Below are 14,997 nucleotides of genomic sequence, written 5' to 3'. Positions count from 1 at the left end.
TATGAATGAAGTAAGAATTTTTCAAAGAGAAAAGAAGTGTGAGGAAATCATGTAAAAAATATATTAAAAACTTTAATGAACTTAAATTTTATTTTCATTTAATACTCTTAAGTAATTTTTTTTTCTTATTAGGTACATAATACTTGAAAAAGAAATTGTTAACATTCTCTAAAACTTATAATATTGTTTAAGAATCATGACTAGATTGAATAATAATTTAAATATTATGTTAAACATTTTTTATAGTGTATTTTAATCAAAATCCATTTTTTATATAAAAAAAACCATAAAAAAGCTAGACATCTATGCCAAAGAGATAGGGCTCGCGTGCATTGAGCAACAAAAAAAAGATTTTGCTTGCATGAGTGTACAAGGCCAAACTCGTGCAACTTGTTTTTTTAGTTTTTTTTCAAGGATAGATGACTTTTCATCCATTCTTTAAAAAAATCAAACAATCCAAACAACATTCTACTTGCTTTGGAAAACAATACTTTGTTTGCTTGCTCAATTTTTTACCATAAAAAAGATGGCCAAAAAGTTGAGCTAGGGAATTTTAGACTAAAAAAACTATTTTCAACTTTTTTTTCACCTAAAAACACATTTAGAATCTCTATAAATCAATTTCTTAACTCAAAATACTATTAAATCGGTCCAAAAACATAAAATAAACCCAAACAATTCTTTATCAACCTTGATTTATGTTTTTCGATGATATAGAAGCTCAAAAACATTTTAATGGCATTCCTCGTAAAAAAGAACTAAATGACACCAAATTCGGCTTTTTTGCTCCCATAATCTGGTCAATCGATTGCTCTCTCTCTTTCCTCCATTATTTTTCACTAATTTTCTCTCTCTCCTTATAAAATTCAATGACTATAATGCAAAACAAATGAAGTGGAGGACCGATATGTCAAAACCTCAATAAATAAGGATCAAAAAGAAAAAAACTTTGAGGTCCAAAATTTTTAAAAACATGTCTCATGTACAGTTAAGAAAACAAAAAGAAAAGGGAGTTGTTTTTTGCTTTAGTGTCAATTTTTGTCTTTGTAAAACATGTCTCAAGTACAGTTAAGAACTTAAGACAACAATAAGAAAATGGGTTTATTTTTTGCTTTAGTGTCTATTTTGGTCTCTGTAGTTTTAATTTTTCATAAACAATAAAATCAAATTTGATTTTACTAAGTTGAGCATTAACTTAATATTAAGATGCTTTTTTTTAATAACATGAGAACTTCGTAAGAAGAAAATTAAAATAAATTATCAAATTCAATTCTTAATCAATGTAATATAAAAAACAAAATTAAAAAAAAAGTTCAGCAACTAGAGGAGAAAATGCTTCAAGTATATATATATATATAAAAGGAAAAACATTGTCGCAATCTAAATGTTTTGTGAGTGAACATACTTTGTTTTCGAATCTCTTTTAAATTTCTATGTAATTTGAGGTAATAGCTCCTAATAATTATATAGAATTATTGAGAGAAAATAACATTGTCATTTAGGTAATCTACTTAAACATGGATATCCGTAATATAATGCTATGAGCCCGGTTATGCTTGGAAAATATAGAAATATTTAAAGTTGAAAATCAACTGCTAGACACGGAGAGTATATTGAGTAATTAAGAGATTGTTTTTTTTATTATATTATTTAAAAATATATTAAAATAATTTTTTATTTTAAAACTTTTATTTTTAATATTAGTATATTGAAATGATATAAAAATATAAAAAAATTAATTGAAAAACAAAACTAAAAAAATAATCTTTTTAAAATTACATTTTAAATGCAAAAAAAAAACAAGATTTTATAATTCTAGAAAATTATGTAAGCCATCATGATTATGAAGGGTATTGAATCTCCTAACTAAGAGTGAGCCAAAAAAACTGAAAAATTCTAGCCCAAAGGGGTATAACATGCACTAAAAGTTTGAATTCTCATTTACATACCAAGACCCATTAATTTTGAGCTTAGACCTTGTCTTGTGCTTAGCGTCACGGCCATGGCATTCTAAATGTAAATCCAACTTTCTCTCTCTCTCTTTTTTTATCAAAATGATTATTTTTTTAAAAAAATATATAGATTAAGTTTGCAAACTAACTCACAAAAAGTTCTATGGTGTTAGTATTATCTTATTAATTATTTATTAGGATTCATTTTGAAAAAAAAATACAAAAAAGAGAGAGAGAATATAAAATTAATGATCCATCAAAAGTTATAAAAATATCTCTAAAAATGATTTTCCTTTCCTAATTATATCTCTTTATTAATTTAAAGTGAGTCTCGAAAAGTAACTAATAAGATGTTCCTAGTTACTCTCTAAACATCATAAAATTACTTACTAACCCACAAATCAAAACGCCTACCTCGTGACCCTGGTGTTGAATTAGATTAACTTCCTAGTTAAGCTTTATAACTAAGTTATGTAAGGGGTATTTTTGCCTATTAACACCATTTGAAAAAAAAATATTGGTCAAATAACACAAGTAAAAAAAAATATTGGTTAAATAACACAATTTGATATATATTGAGGTTTGAAAATATGACATTTAAAGTTATTAGTGAGAAATGCGATAGGTCAAAAAAATTGTTAAATAAACTGTATAAATTATAACAAGGAGAGATAATAATAATAAAAAAAACGAAAAGAAAGAGACCCAAGCACACCAAAACTTCGATTATAACACCGCTGATATCATTAAAAAGATTTCAACGAAACAAATTCAACAACACAAAAAAATATCATCAATTATGATTGGAGTAGGACACATTCTCCGCCTAAAAGCAAGTAAGAAATTACAATAAGAAGAGATGAGATAGAAAAAAAAAAACAAAATAAAAAGACCTCATTGGCACATCAAAACTCTAATCATGACATCACCAGTATCATCAGAAAGATCTCGATGAGATAAATCTAATAATACCAAATAAAGTCAATAACAATGACTAGAGTGAGTCACACTCTTTGTCCAGAGACAAATGAGCAATTACTTTGAGGAGAAAGAGGAAGGGGAAAAATATAGAGATCTTGAAAACACATCGAAATTTTAATTATGACACCATCATTACTTTAAAAAGGATTTCAAGGAGACAAATCCTATTTTTGGTGTCATTGGATGTCTCATTGGGATCCTTATAATGGTACAAATAATATTGTAATTGGAGTTTTGATATACTTCTGAAATCTCCTTCTTTATTTTTTTTCTTTTTTTCTTTTTCCTTGTTATAATTTGTGTAACTCATTTAACCATTTTTTACATATAGCATTTCCCATCAACAATAATTTTAAAATCATATTTTTCAATCATTTTAATATCATATTTTTCAATCGTGATTGTGCTATCTCACCAATTCACTTCAAATTGTATTATTTTGCTAATTAAAAAAAAACAATTCTAATTTTATTTTTTTAAAAAAAATAGTGATTTGATGATGGTCAAATGTGTGTTTTAATAAAATAAAACAAAAAAAAGACTAAATGAGTCAGCATGGTCTGTATGTAAAAATCAGCAGCACGTAAATCCATCTATCAACTCTTTTTCGAAAACAATACGAGAAAGAAAGAGGGAGAGAAAGGTTCAAGGTTCTTGCTCGTTCATGCCAATCAAGTGAAGTACTAGGAAATCAGCTAACTACTCATCATTGATTCATTGAAAACCAAAAACAAGAAGCATGACAAACAAGGTGTCAAGATTTTGTACATTTAGCAGCAATGAAATGACTACTGGGTTTTAATTTTATGAACAACAATGGCTCCTATAGTTATAATTCAAAAGCGAGTATTAAAATGATGAGACCAGTTTAAATTATGAGCGAAATGATAGTGTATATTACTAAAGATCATCTAGCATAACCATAACTAACACTTCCTATGGACTATCTAATTTCTACACCGCATTCACCAAACTCCAAAGCCACCTAATAATGGCACATTATCCACCCAGATATAAGAAGAAGAAGAAAGGAAAGAATCAAGAAAGAAATATTAAAGCAAAACATGGGACTGGGCACATGTAATACAAGAAGCTTCATCTATTCAGCTCACAAGATCCATGGAATGCCTACTTGTATAGTTGAAGGTAGACACATTTTCCTAGCACCACCATCTCATCTGTTTGCTAATCTACAAGTACTGTTCTTGTATCCTGGCTCGGTTCTCTTCCCACCACAACCTTGCTTGCGTTTCTTCAAATCTTTCTCGGCTGCATCAAGCATATAAAAATGAATTTTACATCCACGTCGAGATACAGATGATTTTGATGATTATTTTACGGGCAAAGCAAATATCAATCCCTATGTGGTTGGTTCATTCATGGATAATGTAAAACTGGAAAATGAGAGCCCCGATCACTAAACTTTGGAAATATACAACACTGCCCATTTAACAGTATGATATCAATCAGAGAACAGTGTAATCACAAATAATGCCTAAAAGACAGCCTTGGTTTCTAGATCATCCATGAGAAATCCACGACTCCATGACAAATTTTCACAAGCAAATAAGATTATCTAAGCCATTATGATAGATGGCATGAGCCTGTAGTGCAGGTAGGATTTGACTCGTATAAATGGAAGGATCAAATTATATTTTATTAGCTCTAAAAGTCTTCCAAAATCTAATCAATATACCCCATATACTATGAAGTGCCTTGTTGAGTTGTTCTAGCCCAGCAAAGCAGGTGCTAGAAAAGCCAGTTCAGTCAGCAATGATCTTGTTCAGTTATTGGCCAAATAACTAAAATGATAAGCAGTTTCATACTCTAAATTATTAAAACCCACTGACCTGAACCTGACACGTCTAAGCTCCCTAGAGCCTCCAGGCAGAGCTCTGATAGTGATGTATACCCCTGGTTCATCCTGTTCAACCCATTCAGTCTCCATATCGCTTGCATTACTGATGGAAAGTTCTTCTGAGCGATCAGACTCTCTTGACATACTAGTCCTCACAGAACCATCTATTGATGATGTCTCAGTTTTAGCCCCAGCAATGCCAGAGAGCTTTGGTGTTGAAGCAAGACCAGCTGAATCATAATATTGGTGGGATTGCATTGGGTGGTGGTCAAGTGAATCTGATGAAGAATAATCCATTCCTGTTGGAAGGTGGAAATTGTGCGGGCATCCTTTGCCCAGTGGAGGAATCACAGGGCTGTCTTTGGCAGATTCAGGCTTTGAGCTCTGCAAAAGGACATGAGGTAAAATTAAACGATGTAACTAGTTCTATCATCAATGTAAGTTCGCAAGTTCTTCAAAGTACAATGAAGTAACTGTGAGCACTAAATACCACCGACATTCTATATCCATTGAAATCCTACAAAACTGAAGTTCATCAAAAAGAATAGAGGACTCCAACAGTGCTCATCGACAGTCTAACAAGATTCATGCTGATTACTATAGAGTAGAAAATGATCCATTCCAAGTAAATCAGGAGCACACATTTCCTATCCCTAACCAAATATTGCTAAACTTCAAAATTTAATTCACACTCACCTCATCTTCAGATCTTGGCGGAGTTGGAAGTGGGACTGCTTGATGATTGAACTGTCGAACATTGTATAATTCCATGACCTTGTCATAGTTCTCAGCCCACCACCTTTGAGCTTGCCATTTGTTGAACATTTCACGACTAATCAAAACATCAAAACGTCAAAATGATGAATAGGGCCTGTCAACATCTATGCATCCCTAGTAAAATGTTGGAGAAGGATGAATCATCCATTTTTTTCTGGTGTTAAAACTTTAAAGCAGCTGGTTATTGATGGTTGCTCATCTAACAGGTTCGCATGGCTATTGTATGAGGGAAGCTAGTTTGTCTCCACAGCAAGAACCAATGGACCATATTATCACAATTAAAAACATCATATATACTTATCAGGAAGAAAAATCATATACAATTGAGAACATCACAAGTATGAACGGTAATCAGGTTGGCATGACACCACATGAATCTTGTTATAAGTGAAAAAAGTGTGAGGTCAAGAGGAAAAAAAAACTTGAGGAAAAAGGGCCTGCATAAAAGTATCAGGGCTATCATTACAGTAAACAGGTGGATTGTTGCTTATTTCATTCAACATTTCAAACTGCAAATAAATTAGTGCAAATTCTGATTGAGACTAAAATAATTAATTGAGATAACTTCTGGCACAAACTCGTTGCAATGACACTGTAGTTTGGCCACAGATTCCTCAGCAAAGTACTCTATAGATCTTGTGCACAAGCCAGGGTCATCAAACATGGAAATCCTTGCAGGTGTTAAGACATATTATATTGCTGTAATTTGCATTTGGACAAATAAAATTGTATCTGTCTGTCAGCTAATTTAACATTCACTGATCATAAGAAGATTACAGAAGTTATTATTGTTTTTCAAGTGCCAAAGCAATGATAGGTTGAGCACAAAGAATCAACCAAGAGTGAAAGAAATGAAAATTATCTTGCTTATTCAAGCCTTCTGGAGCTGTAGGCAATATTCCTCATTAACTCATAATTGTTGGATAGAAGGTGAATGCTAAACTAGTCCATTAAGGTTCTCCAGAGAGTCCACAAGTTAAAACACGGAACATTATTCATAATTCTTTAAAGTTCTCTATTTCTTTTTTCTTTTCTATCTTTTCATTTCTTCTAGGAAAGGTAGGGGATGATGGATGATTCCAAATGCAGAATTGCGGATAGTAAAGCATAAGCTTGTTCTCAATTCCAGAAAAAGAGCAAGTAGACAAGCAAAACCTAGGTTGTACTTGTTTGCTGGAAAGTAGTTTTTTTTTTTTAAAAGTAATTTCTATAAAAAGTGAATTCCTATAAAAAAAATTATTTTTTGATATTTGGTAGTTTGATAAAAAAAAATGAATTGAAAAACGCTTTCTAGTATTTGACGATATAAAATGACCTGAAAAATAATTTATTATTGTTTTAATTTTTTTTCAAGTTTATTAAAAGAATAAGGACCAAATCTGACAGATAAAAAAGTTGAAAAAGAATAAAATTGAAAAACAAATTCATAAATTATTTTAAATAAAACAAATAACAATTAAAAGAATAGAGACCAAATCTGATAAATAAAAAAATTGAAAGATCATGAAATTGAAAACAAATTCATAAATTATTTTAAAATAAAATAAATAGCAATAAAAAAATACAAATCAAATTTGATAAATAAAAAATTTCAATTAAGAAAAGGATAAGAGAAAAATAAATAACAATAACGAGAATGAGGACCAAAGTTAATATAAAAATTTGAAAGGATAAAATTAAAAAAAAATATTCAAAATAAAATATATAACAATCATAAGATTAAGGATCAAATTTGATATAATTAAAAAATAACAAAATATTTTTGAATTTTTCCCAACTTTTGAAAAGTATTTTTCATCCAAAATAAAATAAAAAAACTTTTTTAAAAATCAAGTTAAATTTTTCTTTAACTGAAAAATATTTTTTATTAACCAATTTTTCTAAATGATAAGCAAACAGGGCAAAGTTTATAAAATAGTTTTCAGTAAACTAATGAAACAAACAAGGCCTGCATATAAGTGTAATAAAATAAAGTCCAATTTGTGTTGTGGATGGTTACTTTCACCAGGCAATGTAATTCTCCTAGTACATTGCATTCAGGAACCCATACCCACAAGCACATCAGACGCATCTTTGGTCCTTTTTCTGCACTGGAATTCACTGATCAGGTTCCTACATTTTCTATTGTTACGATACAGCTGACTCACAAGTTTTTGCCCTCTGCAGCATCTCAAACACCAAAGTAAATCACGACATGCCTGTATAAAGGATGGGATGCCATTCCCTATCTATCAGTGTATGAGTAGAACACAAGAAAAGGGACCTAATTTAATTTTTAACCCTAAATTTGCATCAGATACCATTCAGGATGACCAAGCTGTAATGAATGTTAGCAAGACACCCACTGCATATTTAGAGCCACCCGACCATATTGTTAATGCAATAAGAAAATCATCTGTACGCACCTACATCATGAAAAGGGAGAATCCCACAATTCTCAACTTTAATCACCAGTTCACCACCACCACACCAAAGAAATTTGATCACACCCATAAAAATCAAAACCTTCAACACCATACCAGGAACAAGAGAGAAAGGACAATCCAGGTATGGCCCAATTCCCACTTTCACACCAACCAACAAACAATGAAGAACCTTTCAGCATCAAGAAAGAGGTCGACTACAAACAACAATCTCAACACCCCCCCTCCCCAACACACACACACACACACACACACACACACACACACATTCACACGCACAGCCAGAAAACTATTGATTGCGTTCAAACAAATTAGATAAAAGACAACAGAAAATAAATGTACAGCATCAGTACCTGAATCGAATCCGCTTCAGATCATTGCCACCATCAGGCAATGAAAGAAAAGCGATGAGCACGCCTGGCTCAACTTGTGCAACCCACTCCTTAGGCTCATCTTCCTCCATAAAAGCCACGGACTCTGTCCGGCCACTTACTGAAGCAGGTGTGCCTTCACCACCTGATAGCCCTTTTAGTCTTGCCTCCATCTCTTTCCCCCACATTCTCGGGGTCGAATTGGAACTTCCTGTTCTACGATACGAGCAGTGGAACCTGGCTGAGTCTGAGGCAGCATCAGACTCGGCATAGTTCCGGTTACTGTTATTGTTCGAGGATCCTGAACATGGCTTGCAGTTTCTATATGCTCCTGATGCCTTGACTGCCATATCCTTTATCTAAAAAAATAGTAACAATAATCCTTCATCATTTTGCACTAAAACGAAGACAATTCCAGGTTCAATTCTATTCATCAGCCTTTCGCACCCAAAATCTAGAAAAAATGAATTTAAGAAACCCATGTTGCTGATCTGGTCTTTGGTTCCAATCCATAAAAAAAAACCCAAGTCAATCAATCATTATAATTTTCTTTTTTAAAATAAATTTGAAAGAAGTACCGTTGTGCTACACGGTAGTAAATCAGACCCATATCTCACAGTGATTAATTCCAATTCTTCTTTCACTGTTTTTGTTTCCGGCAAGTGTCAATGCAACAGAAACCGGGCAGCCCCTCCACGTCGTTTACCCCCTTGATGAAAGCCAAAGGGCAAAATTTTGGGTTTTGCGGAAACTAGGCAAAAACAAAAGGACAAAAAAAAAAGAGCAATCATGGGATTTTTTTTATTTTCACACTATTTTTTTCCAAAAATATAAGAAATAAAACATAACCCCTTAAATCCAAATTGTCAAAACACACAGTATAATTCAACCTTCTTCCATTATTGTATGCTTCGGTGCTTTCTGGGCTTTAGTTCAAAAAAAAATTAAAATAAAACTCAAATCTCTGACTCTATTGCAGCAATCAAAGATAAAAAGGTGAACGAAGAGCAAGAAGAGGTATACATACTTGAGCAGTGAGAGCCTTGATGGCCTGCTTAGTCCTGGGTGTCTCCAAAGCAGCAACATCAACATCCTCTTCTCTCTCCCTTTGTTGCAAAGATCCATTGTTAAGTTGCTTTGAACACGCAATACAAGTCAACATCGCCTCACGATTCCTCTACACCCACAATCCATTTGACCCAAAAACACAGATCAGAGGCATGCTATACATAGAAAGAAAAAAAAACTGTACACCAAAATGAGCACCATGTTCCATATATAATCAATGTATGCAATGCTTACAATGAGAAAAAGGAAAGATTGAATTGCAGATGGGTTCAGTCTCTTTGAGATCCCGCGGTTTGCCTTGCAAAATAAATGTCGAGGGAGAGAGAAAGAGAGAGGTGACCATTAATGGAGGAATGAGAGGAGGTTTTTGAAGTGTTAATAAAAAGAAACAACGGGCTCCTTTCTTTAAAAACACTTCCTCTTTACTGCACTACATAGTCTACACTGCGAGTCAGAATGAGTAACAGCTAAGAAATGCTATGAAAGAAAGACACACACAACGCCTTCTCACTCACTCTCTCTCACATAAACAAGAAAAGCACATTCCCTCTTGAATGTGCAAGTGGGTAATTGAATGTGAGGGGGTGGGAATTAAGAGGCAAAGCAAAGGCAGCCGCTGTGTGTCCGCTGGTGTGGAATTGGATGCGTGCGCGCGAGCTTTTGTTTTACGTTTTTTTATTTTTTTTGGGTTTGGGTAATTTGGAAGTAAGGTTTCTTTTCTTTTCATCGTTTGTGTTCTTAATGCAGGAGTATTTAAAATTGTTTTTTTATATATATTATAATAATATTTATATATTTCTAAAATTTTATTTTTTACATTATTATATCAAAAACAATTTAAAAAAGTAATTTAAAATAAAATACAAATATTTTTAAAATACAAAAGCAAACAAATAATTGCACTGACATTCATGAATGCTAGGGATCCTTTTCCTTTCGAGCTTTGTTTGGCTTCTGCCTTCACTTATATATATATATATATATATATATATATATATATATAAAAAGGAATATCTAGGATGGGAAAAATACCCATCCATCTAAAAGAACCTCGATAAGCTACAAAGGAGAACATTCTAAAGGTGATAAAAAATTACATAAACTCAACTGACTTCCGATCAAATTAAAATCATCTAGATCATGGTTCAATGATAAAAACTTGAAACTAAAAAATTTATTTTTTTTATAATTTCAGGTTCGAGCTATGTGGTTGCTTATATGATGGTCATTTGAGGCTTATATGATCATTAACTTCAAAGCCTATAGAATTAGTCAAGATACGCATAAGCTGATCTAGACACCCACGTTAAACTAAAATAAAAAATTATAAAACTTGATCTTATTCATGAATGGGCTAAAATTTAGATCACGAACAAGTTAACATAAATAAATAGTTACTCAATTACCTTCATTAAAGACAAAATTTTAGATGCTCGCCCATGAACATATATGGAAGACTTTGATTATTTTTTTTAATCCTGTGATAGTGTTATAAAGTGAATGTGTTAAAGTTTAGCAGAATTTTGACCTCGCTTCAGCTCAAAATATATTTTTGATCTCGCTAAATCAAGTGAGTTAATTTTTTTTTAATATAAAAAAAAAATTAACCTGAATAAATCTGATTAACTTGTGACCGGGAATAATATTAGAGGAAGAAAAGTGAAAAAAAAACTCAAGGCCCAAATTAATCTCAAAAATAAAATTTTTAAAAAATAATTTTTAAAAAGAAACTTAAAAGATAAAAACCTGAGTCAACCTGAGTTAATTCTACTAACTCGCCACCTATGACATCGCCACCTATGACATAAGATTAGTATAAAAAAATTATTTTAAGAAAAATGACCTAGAAAAAATTATCAAAGCTAAATAAAAACAAAAACAAAATTTTGAAAAAAAAACCCTAGTCACATTGGGTTAACCTAACAAACCTACGACTTGGGATAACTCTATAGAAAGGAAAAGTATAAAAAATAAGAAATCTCAGGACCTAATAACATAACATCAAAGGATGAAATAAAAAAATAAAAAAACATTGAAAATAATCCAAAGTAACTCGTGTTAATTTGACTAACCTGCAACACACAATAAGAGAAAATGAATAGAAAACTCAAGGCTTAATAATTTAATATCAAATAACAAAATTAAAAAAAAACCTGAAGTTAAATCAGGCTAATCTTCAAAACTAGTAATTGTGGTCATGAGAACAAGATGATCCTACAAAAGATAAAAATAAAATATTGAATAAAATCGTTAACCTTAAAAAAAAAAAGTAATCAAGACAATAAGAATCAAATCTGGTATAAAAAATAATAAAAGAAATTAAGGGACAAAAGTGAAAGAAAGAAAGAAAAAAGCAAACCAAGAAAAGGATAAAAACACAACAATCAAGAGAATGAATACAAGTTGATATGAAAACAAAACAAAAATAAATGGAAATAGATGAAATTAAAAAAAATTAAAAAGAATTCAAAACAAAGAAAGACCAGTCACAAAAAAAAGAAGATCATAATTTAAAAACAAAATAAATGAGAGAACAATCCACCTGAAAGATAACATAAATAGAAAGACAAGCTTGATTTTTAGCTAACCCGACATGAATTTCAAGGAGTGAAAAGAGAAAATAGGAGGAAGGAAAAAAAATCAACCATCATGATTTGAATAACATGTCACTCTATAAGCTTCGTTTCCACTAGACATTTCAGATTACACAGCAATTAAAAAGTTTTTGTCACCAAATGATGCTATATGTGTCGCTTGAAAGGTGCAAGAAGCATCTACCCGCTAATATTTGTCTAGCGCGTATCAATAATTTTTTTATTATTATTTTTTTTTATAAAAATACTAATTTTTCCCTAATCAGACAGAATATAACAACACTAATTTCTCACATTCTATAGCAAATGACTGAGCTCTTTGAGGTTTTTTGTTTTATATACAATAAAGGAACAAGCATGACCTGCGGGTATATATAATCAATGACCATGACCGAGAGGACATAGGTGGCAGGTAAAGGGTTAATGCAGCCACACGAAGGTGGCAAGGAGTCAGTCTCTTAACAGGGATTTCAGGCTGGCACTTTTCGAGCACTCCATGGAGAGTCCTGCATGGCTGGCCTTTCCAGGTTCTATCAATTCATGGGCGAAAAGGGGAGTGGCTGAATACAATGATGATGGCGATAGGCACCGCACGGAGCACTCATGAAATCCTCATTCGGGAAGAAAAGCTGTCCTCTTTCTGTTCGCTAACTTCTATACGCTGCTTAGAATCAGTAAATCCCATCTGGGTTTTGCAACCACCAACTTGCGGTGGTCCAAAGGGAGCATTTCTAGAACACGTCTTTTGTTAGCAAAAGTTAAGATTCTTAGGGTTTAGAGATTTAGATAGCTTTGCTTTGGTTTTCTTATGGATTTGTTTTGTAAAGATTGTTTAGGTGAAATTAAGAATATCATAGTCAGAGTGTTTTGATATGTATTAATTCGATGTCTCATTTATTTTTTATTTTTTTATTTTTCTCTCACAACTGATATAATTAATGATTCACAAACAGGCATATGGTCTCCAAAAAATGTAAGATGGGATTGGAGTTAGCTTTGCCTAGTCCTTCCAACAAGGTTTCAAATTAAAGCTGCAAGCAACTCCAGACCAATATAAGCTCTAATCTTGTATATGAAAATACCTATAATAGTTATAAAACTCAACAACTTTAGCATAAATCATAAATAATTATCAACCTTTTCTATTGATTTTGATTTGTTTTTAAAAGTATTCAAAACAATAACTTATAGACAGGGGCGGACCAATAATTTTAGGGGTGAGCAAAAAAATCAAATAAACCGAGAAAACCGGAAAAAAAAATAACTGAAAAAACCGAACCGTGAATAAAAACCAATTAAACCGATGAAAATTTTGAAAAAACTGACCGGTAACCGAACCCAAACCGGAAAAAAGCGAGCAAAACCAATTTGAACCGGTTTTGTCCTACAAAACCGAACCAAAACCGGCCGGTTTGAACCGGTTTCGGTTCGGTTTTGGTTTTTTTAAATCGGTTTGGTTATTTTTTTTTTATAAAAACCAAACCGAACCAAAAATGATCATCCCTAAATAATTTTAGCCCTTTAATTTTTAAAATTTTCATAATAATAATTCGGCATTTGGCCCTTCCAAAAATAAAATATTTACTCTCTAATTAACCATATAGTTTTTATGATGATATCCCGGTTAAAATTCTATAGTTCCTCTACTGTATATAGACAGTTTAAAGGAAGCATGCTAGTTTAAATTCGACTAATTTTTGAAAGCATCAAAACAAAATGAGAGGGAAGCTTTTAAGGAGCATAAATACCTACCTATCTAACAATTCTATCGCAGTGAAACACCCACCACTAGCATCAAAAATAAATTTTTTAAAAAATATTATTTTAATATATTTTAAAATAAAAAATATTTTAAAACACAAACTACTTATAAATCATAAATGAGAGGAAGGGACATGCACGGATATGTGCAGAGGGTGGACGCATTAATTTGAGGCCACCAAAAAATGCAAGACGGGCCTTGTGGACGATGATTGTTGATCTGATGTAACTGACCACAAGAAGGGAAAGTTATGATCTGGTGGGACCATCCCTCACCCCCACCACAAGGCCTCTATTTCCCTGCCGCATCCTATCGCTTCCTGGTGGTGATTTTTATTTACACCTGGCTGGACCCATCTTGAGAGTTGAGACTTGTTCAAGATTTTGAGAGAGATCCACCAACTTGTATCTTCAAAATATTTGCTAGGCTCCACAAAACCCGGAACCAGTGACGTGTCTCTTTGCTGAGTGAATGGCTGGCTATACGCCAATCTGTGCTCCATGACCCCCATGTGAGACCCCAGTAATATAATGAAAGTTAAGCGAGTGAGAAAGCCAACAAACCATTTATTAAATAACCTTTTCTTTGTAAATTGTATTTTTGATTTTTGTTTTTTGTTTTTTTTGTTTTTTCTATATATATAAAGCCTTTTTAGCCATCAGTATTATCTTGGAGAAGCACTAGTTTGATTTTTTTTTTGTATTGAGAAAAAAAAAAGTTTTTTATTAGTAGTGTAGTTAATTGAACAAAAAGTAACGACAATCAATAAAACTTGTTCATGAAAACTTTAATGATTTGAAAAAATAAAAAATATATATTTTTAATAAAAACTTAATTTTTTTATTCGTGTATTTATTTATTGTGTTGATGAAAAATATGCTTTTTTTAGAAGCATTGCATTTAAGTAAAAAACTTATTGTTATTATAAAAGCAAGTTTTAATTAAAAATTCATGAATTGATCCTTTTTGTATACCTATATAGAAAAATATGAGAAAAATAAATCTCAAAGATTATATAAAATCAATAATAAAAATATAATTTTTTTATCATTTAATATTAATGAACAAGTTGTTTGAAAATTATACAGTTTACACTGATATCATTATAAAATACAATAATCTTCTTAAAAATAATGACATGATTTGATAATTATTTTAATATTATTTTAATAAATTGATTTCAATAGAATTTTTTATCAAAGTTTTTTTTT

The 14,997-nt window shown here is 31.5% G+C and overlaps 1 protein-coding gene across 2 annotated transcripts; it reads right to left on the bottom strand.

The window, feature by feature from the left end:
- Positions 1 to 3,780: 3,780 nt before the first annotated feature.
- LOC133691304 (protein Brevis radix-like 2) lies at positions 3,781 to 10,124 on the bottom strand. 2 transcript variants are annotated; one of them, XM_062111754.1, is made up of 6 exons: positions 9,665 to 10,124; positions 9,390 to 9,539; positions 8,345 to 8,721; positions 5,488 to 5,623; positions 4,784 to 5,175; positions 3,781 to 4,202 (listed from the first exon to the last, which is right to left on the bottom strand). In XM_062111754.1, exons 2-6 carry the CDS (start codon positions 9,522 to 9,524, stop codon positions 4,124 to 4,126), a joined length of 1,119 nt encoding a protein of 372 aa, XP_061967738.1. In that variant the 5' UTR covers positions 9,525 to 9,539; positions 9,665 to 10,124; the 3' UTR covers positions 3,781 to 4,123. The 2 variants fall into 2 exon arrangements, with proteins under 2 accessions (XP_061967738.1, XP_061967747.1); XM_062111763.1 differs by lacking the exon at positions 9,665 to 10,124 and adding an exon at positions 8,941 to 9,113 and having other exon boundaries at positions 9,390 to 9,530.
- Positions 10,125 to 14,997: the final 4,873 nt, after the last annotated feature.

This window comes from Populus nigra, chromosome 1, assembly GCF_951802175.1.
Source record: "Populus nigra chromosome 1, ddPopNigr1.1, whole genome shotgun sequence".
NCBI classification, from domain to species: Eukaryota; Viridiplantae; Streptophyta; class Magnoliopsida; order Malpighiales; family Salicaceae; genus Populus; species Populus nigra.
This window is presented reverse-complemented; position numbering and strand designations above follow the sequence as displayed.

Excerpts from the sequence above, each read along its gene's own strand:
- LOC133691304 (XM_062111754.1), bottom strand. The coding sequence starts at position 9,524 with ATGTTGACTTGTATTGCGTGTTCAAAGCAACTTAACAATGGATCTTTG. Across the intron at positions 8,722-9,389 it reads TCAAGGCTCTCACTGCTCAA|ATAAAGGATATGGCAGTCAA; the intron begins GTATGTATACCT and ends CTATTTTTTTAG. Across the intron at positions 5,624-8,344 it reads CTGAAGCGGATTCGATTCAG|TCGTGAAATGTTCAACAAAT; the intron begins GTACTGATGCTG and ends TGTTTTGATTAG.